At 39.8% G+C, this 14,137-nt stretch overlaps 1 protein-coding gene across 3 annotated transcripts; it reads left to right on the top strand.

Moving 5' to 3' along the window:
• The first annotated feature begins 520 nt into the window (after positions 1–520).
• Positions 521–14,134, top strand: LOC121318587 (adenosine deaminase 2-like). 3 transcript variants are annotated; one of them, XM_041255424.1, is made up of 12 exons: positions 528–635; positions 768–998; positions 2,247–2,563; positions 3,213–3,435; positions 4,215–4,425; positions 6,792–6,863; positions 7,980–8,107; positions 8,478–8,568; positions 9,237–9,345; positions 9,820–9,977; positions 12,805–13,007; positions 13,662–14,134. In XM_041255424.1, the coding sequence occupies exons 3-12, from the start codon at positions 2,251–2,253 to the stop codon at positions 13,768–13,770; spliced, it is 1,617 nt and encodes a 538-aa protein (XP_041111358.1). In that variant the 5' UTR covers positions 528–635; positions 768–998; positions 2,247–2,250; the 3' UTR covers positions 13,771–14,134. The 3 variants fall into 3 exon arrangements, with proteins under 3 accessions (XP_041111357.1, XP_041111359.1, XP_041111358.1); XM_041255423.1 differs by lacking the exon at positions 768–998 and having other exon boundaries at positions 521–635; XM_041255425.1 differs by lacking the exons at positions 768–998; positions 6,792–6,863 and having other exon boundaries at positions 522–635.
• Positions 14,135–14,137: the final 3 nt, after the last annotated feature.

Raw genomic sequence — 14,137 nt, forward strand, 5'->3', positions numbered from 1 at the left:
AAAAATCGTGTACGTTATTTGCCCTTTTATACTTCAAACAAATATGTTACAAGGTTGTGAAATCTCAGCGAACTGTATTTGAAAGCATATCCATTAATATGTATTCATATATTCGTCCCAATAAGCTTTCAGCTCGCAAAGGTCAACCACAGCCTTGCATGCCGCAGCAGCAACCGTTCTATTATCAGCGATTCACCAAGCTGTTGTTAAATTCCCCGCACCGATCAGCACCAAGTGATGTCACTTCTGACTCAGCGGTGAATTTTAACAACGCACTCTTTCCTAGTAACGGAGGACATTGTATTCTGGGAGATGTAGTTGTTAGTGGAAGTTTTAGAGGAGGCATACAAACTGTGCAGCAAAATTGCTATTCATATTTTTACGCATTACATTAAAATTTACTGGGTATTTCGGACTTTTTAATGCGTAAAAACGGCAGGTACGCAGCTTATCTGACCGCTGGTCAGGACACCAGGAACTGAAAACCGGGATGTCAGGTCACCCTACACTGGAGGGATGTGACGTATTTTGTGGCTGAAAGGAAAGACAGTGAAGTGCAAGATCTGGGTTCTCATTCCGTAAACACAGAGGAGGAGCAACCGTTTGGATGTTAACATGACCCTGAATATTCACAGGTAACTAACAAACGCAGGTACCAAATAACCAGCGTTTGATTGAACTGCAACCAATTATTATTTTCGTATGTTGTTATTATTATTATTTTTTCAATACAATGCCAGCCTTTTTTTCTTTCTTTACTTTTACAGGAAGTGTACTATAAACTAAGACCTTGTCGACGATGTTTACCAGGTTGTTGTTTGTCACAGCACAGAGAAAAACATTCAGGCTAAATGCTAAGGGCATTATCGTCTGTGAACACGGGGCAGTAGAGTCCAGCATTCACTTTATTGTTTTACGTGATTCAGAAGAACGGATACGTGGTGATGGTACTTGGTAACGACATTCCACAAGTTGCGGTTTACTGTTTAAAGATCTAGGTAAGATAGGATATACTTAACAGCCTGTCATTACAAATGCATGGCTGTCTAATTACATTTTATCTTATTTGTATAGAACCGCATGTCTGATTGAGATAAAAAAACAAAATTACTGGCAGAACACTCTTTACATAAATTAGGTATTGTGAAAAATGGTCATTAGGACATACTTTAGCACAGTTTATTAAAAGTATCCAAATCAAGGGATATATGGAGGCACTTGTCTGTCTGTATATCGGCATTACATTTTGACATGTAATAAGTAGTGGTGTGATGCTGCCATCTTCACATATTTTTGTCAGGTGGCCTATATCAAAGTCTGTATTGGATAGATATGACCACACATTAAATTATCTATACTATGTAATTACTTTTATTTAACTAATATATTACAACAAAACAATAAGAGGCTGTGTAAGATACAGGCTGATTTCCATCCAAAAAAACAGCCAGAAAGCCCCCTGACCTCTGGTAGAGTGGATGTCAGCTTGCAGTGTTCAGCATCCTATACGATAGTCAATAGCCCCTTTCACACTGGCACGTTTACCCGGGTCCTGGCTAACTGAGTCACAGTCCCGCATAGTGTGAAACCACATACCTGGGTCGAACCCGAGTTAACACAGGTCCAAGTGACCCATCTCAAGATGTGGGTTGACACGCTTTGACCCTGGTTGATCAAGACAAAACGCTTGATAGCCATTCGTGAGCCGACACAATAACAAACGTTTCTGTTTATTCTGCATCTGTAACAAGCTGCTTCCGGGGCATTGATATGTGCATTGTGCACTTGCGTCTGTCACCCAGGTCAACCTGCCTTATTAAAAGCAGTGTAAAATTGCGTACCCGACCCATGTGACACCGGGTTCAGACCCGGGTAGATCATGCCAGTGTGAAAGGAGCTTATGTCTCAGAACGGCTTATCCAGTTGTGTTGAAACCCGGTAAGGGCGTTCTTTAAACCACAACCTATTTCAGTTTTCCTTTAAAACTAATTTAATGTTTTACTTGTTTTACTTATAACAGTTCACCATAGTAACAGCACTGCAAAGTGTAATATGTAGAGAAGACATTGTAAAGACCACAGAGGTAAAGCATATTATAAGCAGGGGAACCCATGATAAAGCATGTGGTAAAAAATAGTTCAGCCATCTTAAAAACATGGGATAACTGCACAATTGCCATGAAAATGTATAGTGGTAAACTTTTATAAGAGCGCTTTTGGCCAATGTGGTTTTCTCTCTCGTTTCAGAGGGATGTCAGCTGAGCTCCAGCCTGTAAGAGCCACCATGGCCACGCTGTCTGTCTGCTTGCTCTGTTTGTGTCACAGCGCTCCCACCTCCCTGAGGGAACAACTCATGCAGCATGAGGAGTCTCAGCGCACTGGGGGGAGCCTGCTGCTGACCGGGACAGAGGTGCAGGTGAGCAGCCTGCTCCGCAGCCTGATGGAGCAGGAGCTGGAAGCCTGGCAGCGCTCTGGGAAATTCCCTCCAGCAATGCACTTCTTCAGGGCCCGCAAGCTCATTGAACAGAGCCCGGTCTTCAAGCTCATACAGAGAATGCCCAAAGGTGAGATTGTTTTACAAGCCAGGGTTCTGGAGAGGGGTCAGTGGGGCAATAAAGAACCACATCACAAAGATACCTACTTCTTATAAATGACACACCTGCAGCAGTTTTCACCTGCTAAATAATTGGTCACAGTGATAGTAGGGCTGGATGATGATGACTTTTTAAATTATTGAAAAATATTCACAATAATCACGATTCCCTTAAATCATGTTTTTATCTCTTCTCCCAAGTTAGTAGTAGTCATGCCCCACATTTCTACATGTAAATCATTTGGATGTTAAGTTATGGTGATAAACTTTTGTATTAACAGGCAGTGTATCTGCATCTCACTGCACTACAGGCTCACAATCACATAGGAGAGATGATAACATGCTTTATAAAGACATCACAGATATTGACACGGATGCTTTTCGCATTTATTCATTTCTCTATTCTGTCAATATTTGAAAGCAGTTCTCTTGGAATCTGCTTGTGATAGACCAGCAACTGAGAGGTAACAAAGTCAAGATGCAGTAAGTGCCTCTCTGCTATACAGAGCTGACCTGTGTTTAATCATGCTTTTATTGTGCTTTATTACACTTTGCTATGAGTTTGTTATGGGGTAATGAAAAGTACACTAATACTAGCGTGTTGTGTTGATTTTTTGAAGGAGCTGCCTTGCATATTCACGACTATAGTATTCTGAGGGTTGACTGGTTGATCAGAAACGCAAGCTACGTTTCACACTGCTATATCTGTTTTACCACCAAGAATTCGGTGAGATTTCACTTTTTTGCGAAAGACCCCCAGACCAGACTGCCAAACTGTTCCGACTGGCTTCTACTCGAGACCCTAAGGAAAAAAATCAGCAACGTCAACGAATTTGATAACAGGTAGGTTTTCTGAAGCACATAAACACCTTTCAATTCCATTATATTATCAATGTATATATTAAGTGTGCCATCTCGTCATGTTGAATGGTTCCCTTGGCATTGTTTGTGTATCATTCATACATGTAAGTCAACAAAGACTGTGAGAGGAGCCACTACCATTATGATTAGAGGTAGACAGGAAATAAGGACTGTAATGATGAATGCATTGTTCAAGTTTATCCCAGGCATGCTCAATAGGATTTAGAACCAGGATTGTACTGGCCATGGAAGAGGTCTGTCATGCTTCTCAAACCATTCCCTCACTTCTGACATGGTGGAGGATGCATTACTGCCAGCACTATCAGGGCAAAAGTGCAGCATTGTTTGGTGGAATTGATCTGCAATGATGCTTACGACTAGGATTTGTTCAGCCTTCTAGAGTAATTAAGGTGATTCCTAATCCATAAGTTTGAAGAAAATAAACATTTATAAACAAAATCATAAAGTAAGCTAAAATCAGTAAAACTGAAAATTCAGCAGTCTCACGGTTTATGAAATAAATTTGTATTCTCAACACACCAGCACTTTCATTAGAGTAGTTCCATCAGATTGAACGCATTTTCTGGTATAATAATGCTATAGACGCGTGGGCCATAATCTCTCAAAAGCCCCCATCATAAAAAAACCCTGGGGTGGTGTCCAGTGGTCTCACACACGTGGTCCATGTACAGTATTAGATGTCTGCTTGGCTGAAGAGTGTGTTACACTGATGGTTATTTCTCCTCTCTGTGACCCTGCAGTTTAATCAGAAACCTCACCCTCTTCACAGAGGACCCAGAGGCTACCTATCCTTCCCAGGATTCCATCTGGCGCAAGTTTGAGGAGCTGTTTGGAGTAGCCTCGGGCCTTATCTCCTATGCCCCAGTGTTCAAAGCCTACTTCTACCAGGCTCTCCTGGAGTTCTACCAGGATAACGTCATGTACATCGAGCTCAGGGTGATTCTGCCACCGGTATGCTCGCTTCTTAACACTTTTACTGCCACCCACTAAATACACTATGTAACACAATTTTTGTTCATGGGTAGTAAGTGTTATTTCCTAATTGCTTATGCCTCAAAAGTATAGAAAATGCCTATCCTATCCTACAGCCCATTGTGCCGTATTTCTTCACCAGAGTCTCAGCCAGCTCCACATAGTTTTCGGCCTTGTGATTGCCCAGGAAGTCCTGAACCACTGCGACAAAGCTGTTCCAAGCTGCTTTCTCCTTACTAGTGAGCTTCTTGGGGAATTCATTGCACTCCAGGATCTTCTTTATCTGTGGTCCGACGAAGACACCGGCTTTGACCTTTGCCTCAGACAGCTTAGGGAAGAAGTCTTGAAGGTACTTGAAGGCTGCCAACTCCTTATCTAGAGCTCTGACAAATTGTTTCATAAGGCCCAATTTGATGTGCAGTGGTGGCGTCAGCACCTTCTGGGGGTCCACCAGTGGCTCCCACTTGATGTTGTTCCTCCCCACAGAGAACTCTGTCCGCTGTGGCCAGTCCCGCCTGTGGTAGTGCGCCTTGGTGTCCCTGCTGTCCCAAAGGCAAAGATAGCAGGGAAACTTGGTAAAACCGCCTTGGAGACCCATCAGGAATGCCACCATTGCAGCCTCTTGATGCCATCTCAGAAAAATGCAGATATGTATCCACTTAGGCAGCTGGAACTAAACTGAACTGGTGGGCTTAAGGCCCCTGTATTTATACTACTATTTATATTACTGGAAAGTTCTAGAAGTTACTCCAAGTTTACTCAGCACTGAATCTATCTGGAATGTTCTGGAAAATAGGTACATTTCAAAATATCACTGTCCTGGTCACAAAAGCAAAGTTTGTGGGGAATAGTAGCCATTTTCTATACTTTTGAGGCATAAGCAATTAGGAAATAACACTTACTACCCAGGAACCAAAAAAAAAAAAATTTGTTACACGGTGATATTTATTAGTAGCAGGGTTTCGAAAAATATAACGTTATACATCAGCACGTGTTGCTACAACTGTTTCAATAACATACCTGTAATATTTCTTTTCTTTAGTAACATCCTGACAACTTTTTCTACTTTTATAACTTTCAAAGCTCTATTCAAAGTGGCAGCTCTAGTACACTGATAGTGTAAGGATTATTGGCCACATTGTAAAACAGTTAACGCAGCAATAACGATCCGTGATCCGTGGTATGGAACAGAAAATTCTTTAAATCACTCTTCCTGCAGTGATTTAGAGGTCAGACCTCAAACCTCAGTGCACTAGAGCAGCCATTTTGGAAAGAGCTTTGAAAGTGAGTTTAAAGTTATAAGTTTAAAAAATGTGCAGGATGTTAACAGTGAAAAGAAAAGTGACAGCTAGTTATTTAAACAGCTGTAGCACCATGTGGGGATGTGTAACTGTACATTTTCTGGAACCCCATTACTTCCTTTACTTTAAGGCTCACGGGTTAATTGATTTATTATTTCATGTTGGTTTATGCTAGTCAGTAAATTCTGTTATTGTTTTAATCCATCTCTCTCTCTCAGAACTGCTTTTCACTGATATAAAGTAGTGTGTTTACATTCAAAAGTAGGGGGCGTAACAGTTGAACTGACAGTAGAGAATGTTAACAGTTGAATTGGGTGCAGTTCATATTGGAATATATGGGTCACGATACGATAATTATCATAGTACACGTGACGGTCCTGATGGGCTACTTGTAGGATCATGTAAATAAGATCAAGTGAAGGGCTCTTTTGTTAAGACAAAAATTTAAATGAAGTGGGGAGAGCATGTATTCATACCAACTATAAAAACACAACTACAATGAGCTGTGTTGTGTCTTTTGGTCTTGTATCACTATATAAACGATACATACCTCTATTACAGGGGTGGCCAAACTTCCTGACCCTAGTAGCCACCTACTTTTACTCAATGCCATTGTTTCCACAAAACGAACAAGCACTTTATTCAGAATTATAAAATTGACTTTCAACTGCACAACAGCCGTTCTGAAAATCAGTGCTACCTAGAATTGTGAGCTACTTGCACAAACTATGCATGTTGACTTAATTTTTGTTTTTGTGACGCCTACAATTTTTTTTGGCAAAAGCATCATCTTGCGGCATTTTGATGGGAAACGCTATTTTTCAGATTAGTCTATCAATCTGCACTACTGGGGAAGCCCATTTTGAGGGGAAGGTGTCGATTTTCAGAACACAAGTGACGAAAATGCCCTTGCAGTGAACATGCAGGCTCAAAGAAAGAAGAAGAGAGAAGAATATAAACATGAAAGAATAAGAGAACAAAATAATAAGCTTGTGTTTTATTTTTACTTTCTCTTTTCGCTTTTGTTTATTATTCTTTCTTCAGTTCAATCGAGCCACAAAGTGTGCATCACCCAGCATTTCACCGGGACCCACACTGGAACTTTTACACATGCAAGTGAATACCCATTCCTCTTACAAGTTACTTTAAAAACTCCAGGTTACTTCAAAGGAAATAATTACATTTTTATCTGTTTGCATTGCTTCAGGAGGACATACCTGGTACATTCACTGGCATCCAAGTGGTTTACCATTTAATGGGGGTGATGTAAATATAGGCGCAATGAAAATAATTGCGGCTGCAAAACCCAAATTGCCTGGCGGCCAGGCAATTATTTTGCATTGTTGCCTATGTAAGCTCAAGAGTAATGCAAACTATTCAACACACATATAATGAGGGTCTCAATGAGCGCATTGGCCTATTGAGCGTCCGCACTTGAAGATTTAGAAGTACAGAGAGCAGTAGTAGCTGTACGACATTTGTGGAGCACGAAAATACAAAGTAAAAAAAAAAAAAAGATGTCGGCGGAAGGGCCGCAAAGTCCATGGAAAAAAAAAAAAGTTTTCTGAGGAGCTGAGAGTTATGCGAGTATCCTTAGGAAATTATATGTATTGGCCCTTTATACAGCTCTTAGTTACTCGCTTCTACGATGGTTTGTGCCTTGTAAGAAGAGGTGTAAAGTTTTTGGAGGGTCAGCAATTGCCCAAGTGCAAGGCAAAATCCTTACATCACATTAGAATATTTGCACCCGCTTAGTATGCAGATCCCGCCCAATCCAATGTTTTTTTTTTTTATTATTTATTTAAGTGTATTTCCATATAATTGTAATGGATGACAAAGTGCAAATTTGATAGCTGGTGCAGAATGCTAGGTGAACACCATTCTTTACATAAACCACATTTTTAGCGGTTGGTAAAATCAGACTTTACGGCTGCTAAATGCAATTTACGACAGCATTATGGGGATTTTGCACCCACAAATCGCTTTGTACATATCCTTACATCACCCTCAATATCTGCTGTCCACCAGTTAGTATGTCATGCTCATTACTTACTATCTGTTGAACATTTAGCCTTTCAACAGATAAAATCAATTAGACCTGACGAGCCTGACACATGCAGGCTCGTCAGGTCTAATTGATTTTATATAAAAAAATATTACACAACACACGCTGAAATTATTCCAGGCAGTTCAAGAAAAACAGCCCGACTAATACCAGGCTCTTGTTCACAGGTGTACGAACTGGACGGCACGACTCATGATAAGGATTGGTCCATGGCTGCCTATCGGGACGTTGCCAAGCAGTTTGTTGCAGCTCATCCTGATTTCTTGGGCGCTCAGTTCATCTTCACAACACACAGGTACGTGGTCAGGTTGGATTACTCTGTCTAGAAATGTAGCCGTTCCAGTGATTTCTGTCCAAGCCAGTGTTATTTATCAGTGATCGGCTTCTGTGGTCATCACTGATTCCCCCCACATACGTTTTCACCTCTAAAAAGACAATACTGGTTGTTTTAGCAGTCTGCAGTGCCTCCTAGTCGACATTCTTTTTTATACATGCTATTTTATTTTAATGCTTCGCTCCTCTGGAGTGCTGCTTTTTAAATTCCGGTGGTTAGCCGTGGACTACATTTTATTCATGCCTTTGTTTTTTGTAGTGTTAATAGCGAAACCAGTATTGAAGTATATGTTGTGAGTGATTTAAAATGAGATTTTGTTTGCTTATTACAGGAATCAAGATGTTTCTAAAATCAAAGAGGCTATTGACGTAGCCTTGCATTTAAAAGAGAAATTCCCTGACATCATGGCGGGATTCGACCTGGTAGGACGCAGTTCTTGACACTTGTTGGGTTTACATGAAAGCACTCATATGAAAACCAGCTGTCATCAAACTGTAGTTCAACAGAAATTGATGCAAAAAGCATGTGCAGTGAGACAATGGTCAAATTGACTTATTTTTATTGCCTAAATGGCGGCAGAGGAAATGCTGATAAAATTATAAATTCATTGTAAGGGCTTTCATAAATTAGAAACTTAATGAGATACAGATGACTTATTTTCTTTAGATTATTAAAGTAGGGCTCCTACTACTACTAGCATCTCATAACCCACTAAAGCTTTTGAATCTGCATAGAGACAGTACACTTTAAATTATTGTCAGCTGTATTCTATGGTTCTTTCAGTAAAGTTCCATCACAGATAGTGTCCAGTGAATATTTACTGTAACCCCTGTTGGTCAAGTTGAGACGGGGAGACCCTTTATACTACAGCTTCACTGCTGCTACCCTCTGCCCTTGCTCTACTGCTCTGTATCAATTTCAGAAACACATAATAATACCATAATATTGAAAATAAACGCTTGACTTAAACAGCAAGTAAATTGGTGCAACTTCCCTGACAGTGAATAAGAGTCGCTTTATTGACCTCTGTAAACAATCCTGTCCTTTGAGATTGTGATGGGATAGCCTGTCTTGTCCCTGTCTGTTTCAGGTGGGGCAGGAGGATGAGGGTCACCCTCTCTGGTACTTTAAAGAGCCACTCTCCATCCCTGCTCTGAAGGGAATCAACCTGATGTACTTCTTCCATGCAGGAGAGACCAGTAAGATGAGGAGGAAATGTGGGGCTGTTGCCTCACCGTTGACTTTTATATGAGAAGCCATCTCATAAGGTTTTCCCTCAGTTTGATTTGTTGAGACCCAGCACAGGGTTGGAAACAATCTGTTGTATAGCAGTTGTCCATGTTACAGATTTAAAATGAGCCCAATTAGCCACGTTTATAGGTAACAAGTTATTTAGGTTTAGGTTATTGCATGACTTTTTTTTTTTTTTTTTTTTAATAAAAGGAATGTGCCATTTATATCTAAGGCAGGACAATAAGAAGATTGGTGTGTGTTTTGTATCTTTAAATCTAACATTTTCCATATTTCCATTTTTATTGTCAACGCTGATCTCTGCATTCTGTGTATAAAGTGGCATAACAGTACAGAATTGCCAATTACACTTTTAAACGGCTGTTATTAAAAAAAACAAAGCCTACAAGACATTTGAAAATACTAATTGTGTTTTCCGGCAGACTGGAAGGGCTTGGATGTGGATGAGAATGTGCTTGATGCTCTTGTGTTGAACACCTCCCGCATTGGGCACGGCTACGCTCTGGTGCATCACCCCGCTGCCAGGGAGCTGGCCAGGAAAACCGAGGTCCCAGTGGAGATCTGCCCCATCTCAAACCAGGTAACTGTAGCTCTCGCAGCACACTGGGGTCCGCAGAGGAGCTGGATGCCCCACCCTAAAGCACATGTGACACTAGACAACTGTCTGCAAACCTTTCAAGCAACTTGCTGTAAGGCTTCAAATCAAGATTGTGTAGAATTGTGGCTTGAACTATTCCCATGGACAAAAGTGTTTTAAAATGCCAGTCTGCCATTGTGATGATGTTTTCCTGCAGGTGGTTGTTGTATTTTGTATTTGGTGGGGTCTTTTGATAAATGCAGACAAATAATTTGTTAATGCAAAGAATAATATTTTGTGGCACGGTGATGTACAACCTCCAGGTTTAGTGGATCAGTAAAGTATTGGAGACAAACTTAGCCAGTCCAATGGGACTCCTCTTTTTATCCCATATTTTTGTCATATTGGTAGTTGTTTTAATATTAATGTATATTTTTGGTGATTTATTTAGGACTACCTAATTCTACCTTATAGGGGTGGGATGGTATAAAATTTGCACTGTATGGTAACTGTTAAAAAAAATAAATAAATAAATACCGTGTTAACCTTAATATCACGGTATACAGTACATCATGCAAGTTATAAAGTAAAGGCTTAATTGAAGAAAGACTAATGTAAATCACTTAATTACTGTAATTCACAAATAACCAACAATTCACACTTCCTTTCATGGAATGATTTAAACATTTGGTATTTTACTATGCCAAATAACTTGGTATGTTTCTTTTTTCTAAAGACAAAAAAAAAAAGTTTACACTCTCAACGTTATACTACAACAGTAGTAAGATCTGTTTGCTCAAAATGACATGGTGCTGTAGTTTGTTAAAACATTTTAACGTATAAAATTAAATAAATAAGCAAATAAATAAATAAATACTTTGTTTAGCTGATGGTAAATAGAATTGGGAAATGATAGGTCTTATTTCTTAAAACACAAAACATGTACCACAGGTTATTATTTAAGAGCATAAGAGTTGTTTATTTTTTCAACTGGATAAATAAAATATGTAGCGCAAAAAAAATGTATTTTAATACTAAAACTTGTTACTGGATTTCTAGCTACATGTCACGACATTGCACAAGTAAGCTTCCAATGATTATTACATGTGGAGTTTGTATAAAAAAGATTTCTTCACTGGCCTAAGAAAATTGGAATACTGTTATAACTTGTTTAAACAAAACTACCTTGATAATAAGCTATCTATCTTTAGTCGCGTGTCTGTGCTAATTTTAACTGAGACATTGGTTGTGTTCTTATAGCACAGAATTCCGCAGTTCTACAGTGCTGCACAGAATCGCGGAGATGTGCTGTAGATGTCACTCAGCACCCACAGAAATCTGTGCAGATTCTGCACAGCCCAGCGCAGCTTTGAAATGTTATTTCGGGAGGCTGGCTGCGGCTGTGAACCAAAGGGACGATGCAAAGATCATGAGTGACATGCAAATAATCACTAAAACTACTGCTGCCACCTTGTTAACTGAGGCAAATGACATTTTATCATTGTACAATGAAGCTGTGAACCGCCTTGTCAGCGCTGTATTAAATAAGTCAATTATTTAAACAAACATAATGTACTAAATCTCTTAAGGGATGTATAATTTTACAATAGTTAATGTTAATCAGTTACATTAAACTGGCTGTTGATAATCCAGACAAATGTAAATACAGGACGTTGAAATGTATGCTGTGCTGCAAGATTTGGAGAAGGCATTTCTCTAAAAGCTGTGTGTGACGTCAGAAAGACAACAGCTAAAAGCAGCCGGCACAGCAAGCTCTGGGTAACAGAATGCAGCAATTGAAGCGTGTATTCTGTGTCGTTGACATTTTCCTTCAAAACCATTATCAAAATACAGTATCAGTTCACAAAAAGATCTTCCTCAGACACTTTGCTAAGGCTGCAAGTACCATCACTTGATTTAGAAGAAGCGTGCTTGCAGCTGAAAAATGCGTTAACTGTTGTATAAAGGAATTGTGCTCTAGAATAAAAGGAACGGTATTAATACCATAAACCGAAAACCGGTATACTGAACCATCCAACCAGTAAAACCAGTCTTACATAAATAATCAGGTAAATTAAGCTGTGAATTAATGTTATTGGGACACAATATCAACATTTCTTTAAAATGATTTGCTCTTATCTTTAGGTGACCAGTTAGAATGGCAGAATGTCTTGGTATATATCAGGCTGTTGTTGTTTTCTATATACTTAACAAAAATAAATTGAAAAATGTGATATTTCGAAATCTATCATGAAATACTTTACTACTATTACAGTTAGAATGGCAGAATGTCTTGTTATATACCATGTTGTTGTTGTTTTCTATATACTTAACAAAAATAAATTGAAAAATGTGATATTTCGAAATCTAACATGAAATACTTTACTACTATTACAGTTAGAATGGCAGAATGTCTTGTTATATACCATGTTGTTGTTGTTTTCTATATACTTAACAAAAATAAATTGAAAAATGTGATATTTCGAAATCTAACATGAAATACTTTACTACTATTATGGCTTCTGGTAGACTTTTGCAGTATCATTTTGTACTTTCTTTCATTACACAATGTTAAATAAAATATCTAAATTTGTTTTTATTATTATGTGTCAATCCTAAAATTCTAGGTGATGCAAAACTTGACCATAGCTATATATGGTTGCTGGTTTCACAGACGTTAGCACTAGCCTTGCATTTCCTTACCTAAGTAACATAAGGTAGTCCAAGATTAGAGTTTATCCAAAACAAGTTCTGCAGCTTCACTGAGACACCCTCCTTCTCTCTCTTTTTCTTTTTCTCTCCCCCCTCTTCCTATCCCTCTCTCTCCCAGGTCATGCAGCTGGTTTCAGACCTGCGGAACCACCCAGCCTCCACTCTGATGGCTGAAGGCTACCCCATGGTTATCAGCTCAGATGACCCAGCCATCTTCGGCGCCAAAGGCCTGTCCTATGATTTCTACGAGGCCTTCATGGGGATTGGAGGGATGAAGTCAGACCTGAGGACTCTCAAACAGCTGGCGACCAATTCCATCAGGTAAGGCTATTTATTTATTTATTTTGTAAAATTATTTCAAAAGTTGTTGGCAGTTGGTCTTGTGTGTTTGAAGAGGTAACATGAAAACATCTGGGTGCACCAGTTCTCTTTGCACCTCATTGGCAAAGGCACATCTGGAGGGGATGAGATCACCATAGGCTCCACTGGGAGTTTGGATCAGTAGTCAACAGGTCCCAGTCAGATTAGTCTGGTAGCGAAGCCAGTCTTGCGCAACAGTGCCCACCAATAAAGCAGAAGTCTCACTGGGGTTATTTTCACCTCTCCCAGCTGCAGGGGCTGGGGTATTAATTGCATTCTGCACCAATGTAAAGGTACAGCATCAAACATCTTATGGCAACTAGCCAGACTTATTAAAGGCTGTACATGTTTACACAAACTGAACACACAAGGGCTGGACCACTATAGAAAAACATGCATAGATAACCAGGAGAGCAGAATTGAGGGGAGATGAATACAATCTACAGCTGTGTTAAATGTTTTGCATCACTCTACAGAATTAACAAATTTTGCTTCATAAACCTGCTGAATTATGTTACGTTAACAGTGGAACCTCCTTTGTTCCCTTGCTGCGCAGTAAACTAACACAGGCACGTCTGGCATATCATGAACACTATCCTTCCCCTTGTTGCACAGGTTCAGCGCCTTGTCTGCAGAGCTGAAGGCAAAGGCGACAGCACTCTGGCAGAAGCAATGGGAGCATTTCATCAATGAGACAATGGCACTGGAGGAGCAGGGCTGCTGAAACCTTTCTAGAAAGAGTAGTTTTTTTTTTTTTTTTTTTTTTTTTTTAATTTTACTGGCCCCTTTGTGGTCTTTGCCATCACACACACACACACACAGACAGTGCTACCCTGTTATAACGTGACCTTTTAGTGCAGTTTCGGTTATAACAAGGTAAGGTTGTGGCTCTCATTTCCCCCCATGTTGCAAATTGTTTTGTTTTTTCTCCCAAATTAGAATAGCCAATTACTTTTAGGTTTGCCGCTACCACCCCTGTACTGACCTCAGAAAGGTGTGCCGTCAGTCGATCACTTCTTTTCACACTGCAGTCCCACCATGCAGCCATCTCAGAGCTACAGCGTCGGAGGACAACACAGCTCTGGGCAAGC

Source organism: Polyodon spathula, chromosome 7 (genome assembly GCF_017654505.1).
Source record: "Polyodon spathula isolate WHYD16114869_AA chromosome 7, ASM1765450v1, whole genome shotgun sequence".
Taxonomy (NCBI): domain Eukaryota; kingdom Metazoa; phylum Chordata; class Actinopteri; order Acipenseriformes; family Polyodontidae; genus Polyodon; species Polyodon spathula.

What these genes read in the sequence shown, in the direction of transcription:
- LOC121318587 (XM_041255423.1), top strand. Translation starts at nt 616, where the DNA reads ATGACCCTGAATATTCACAG. An exon ending in GTCAACGAATTTGATAACAG is followed by an intron (nt 3,436 to 4,214) that starts GTAGGTTTTCTG and finishes GTGACCCTGCAG; the next exon opens with TTTAATCAGAAACCTCACCC. An exon ending in CTTCCATGCAGGAGAGACCA is followed by an intron (nt 9,346 to 9,819) that starts GTAAGATGAGGA and finishes GTTTTCCGGCAG; the next exon opens with ACTGGAAGGGCTTGGATGTG.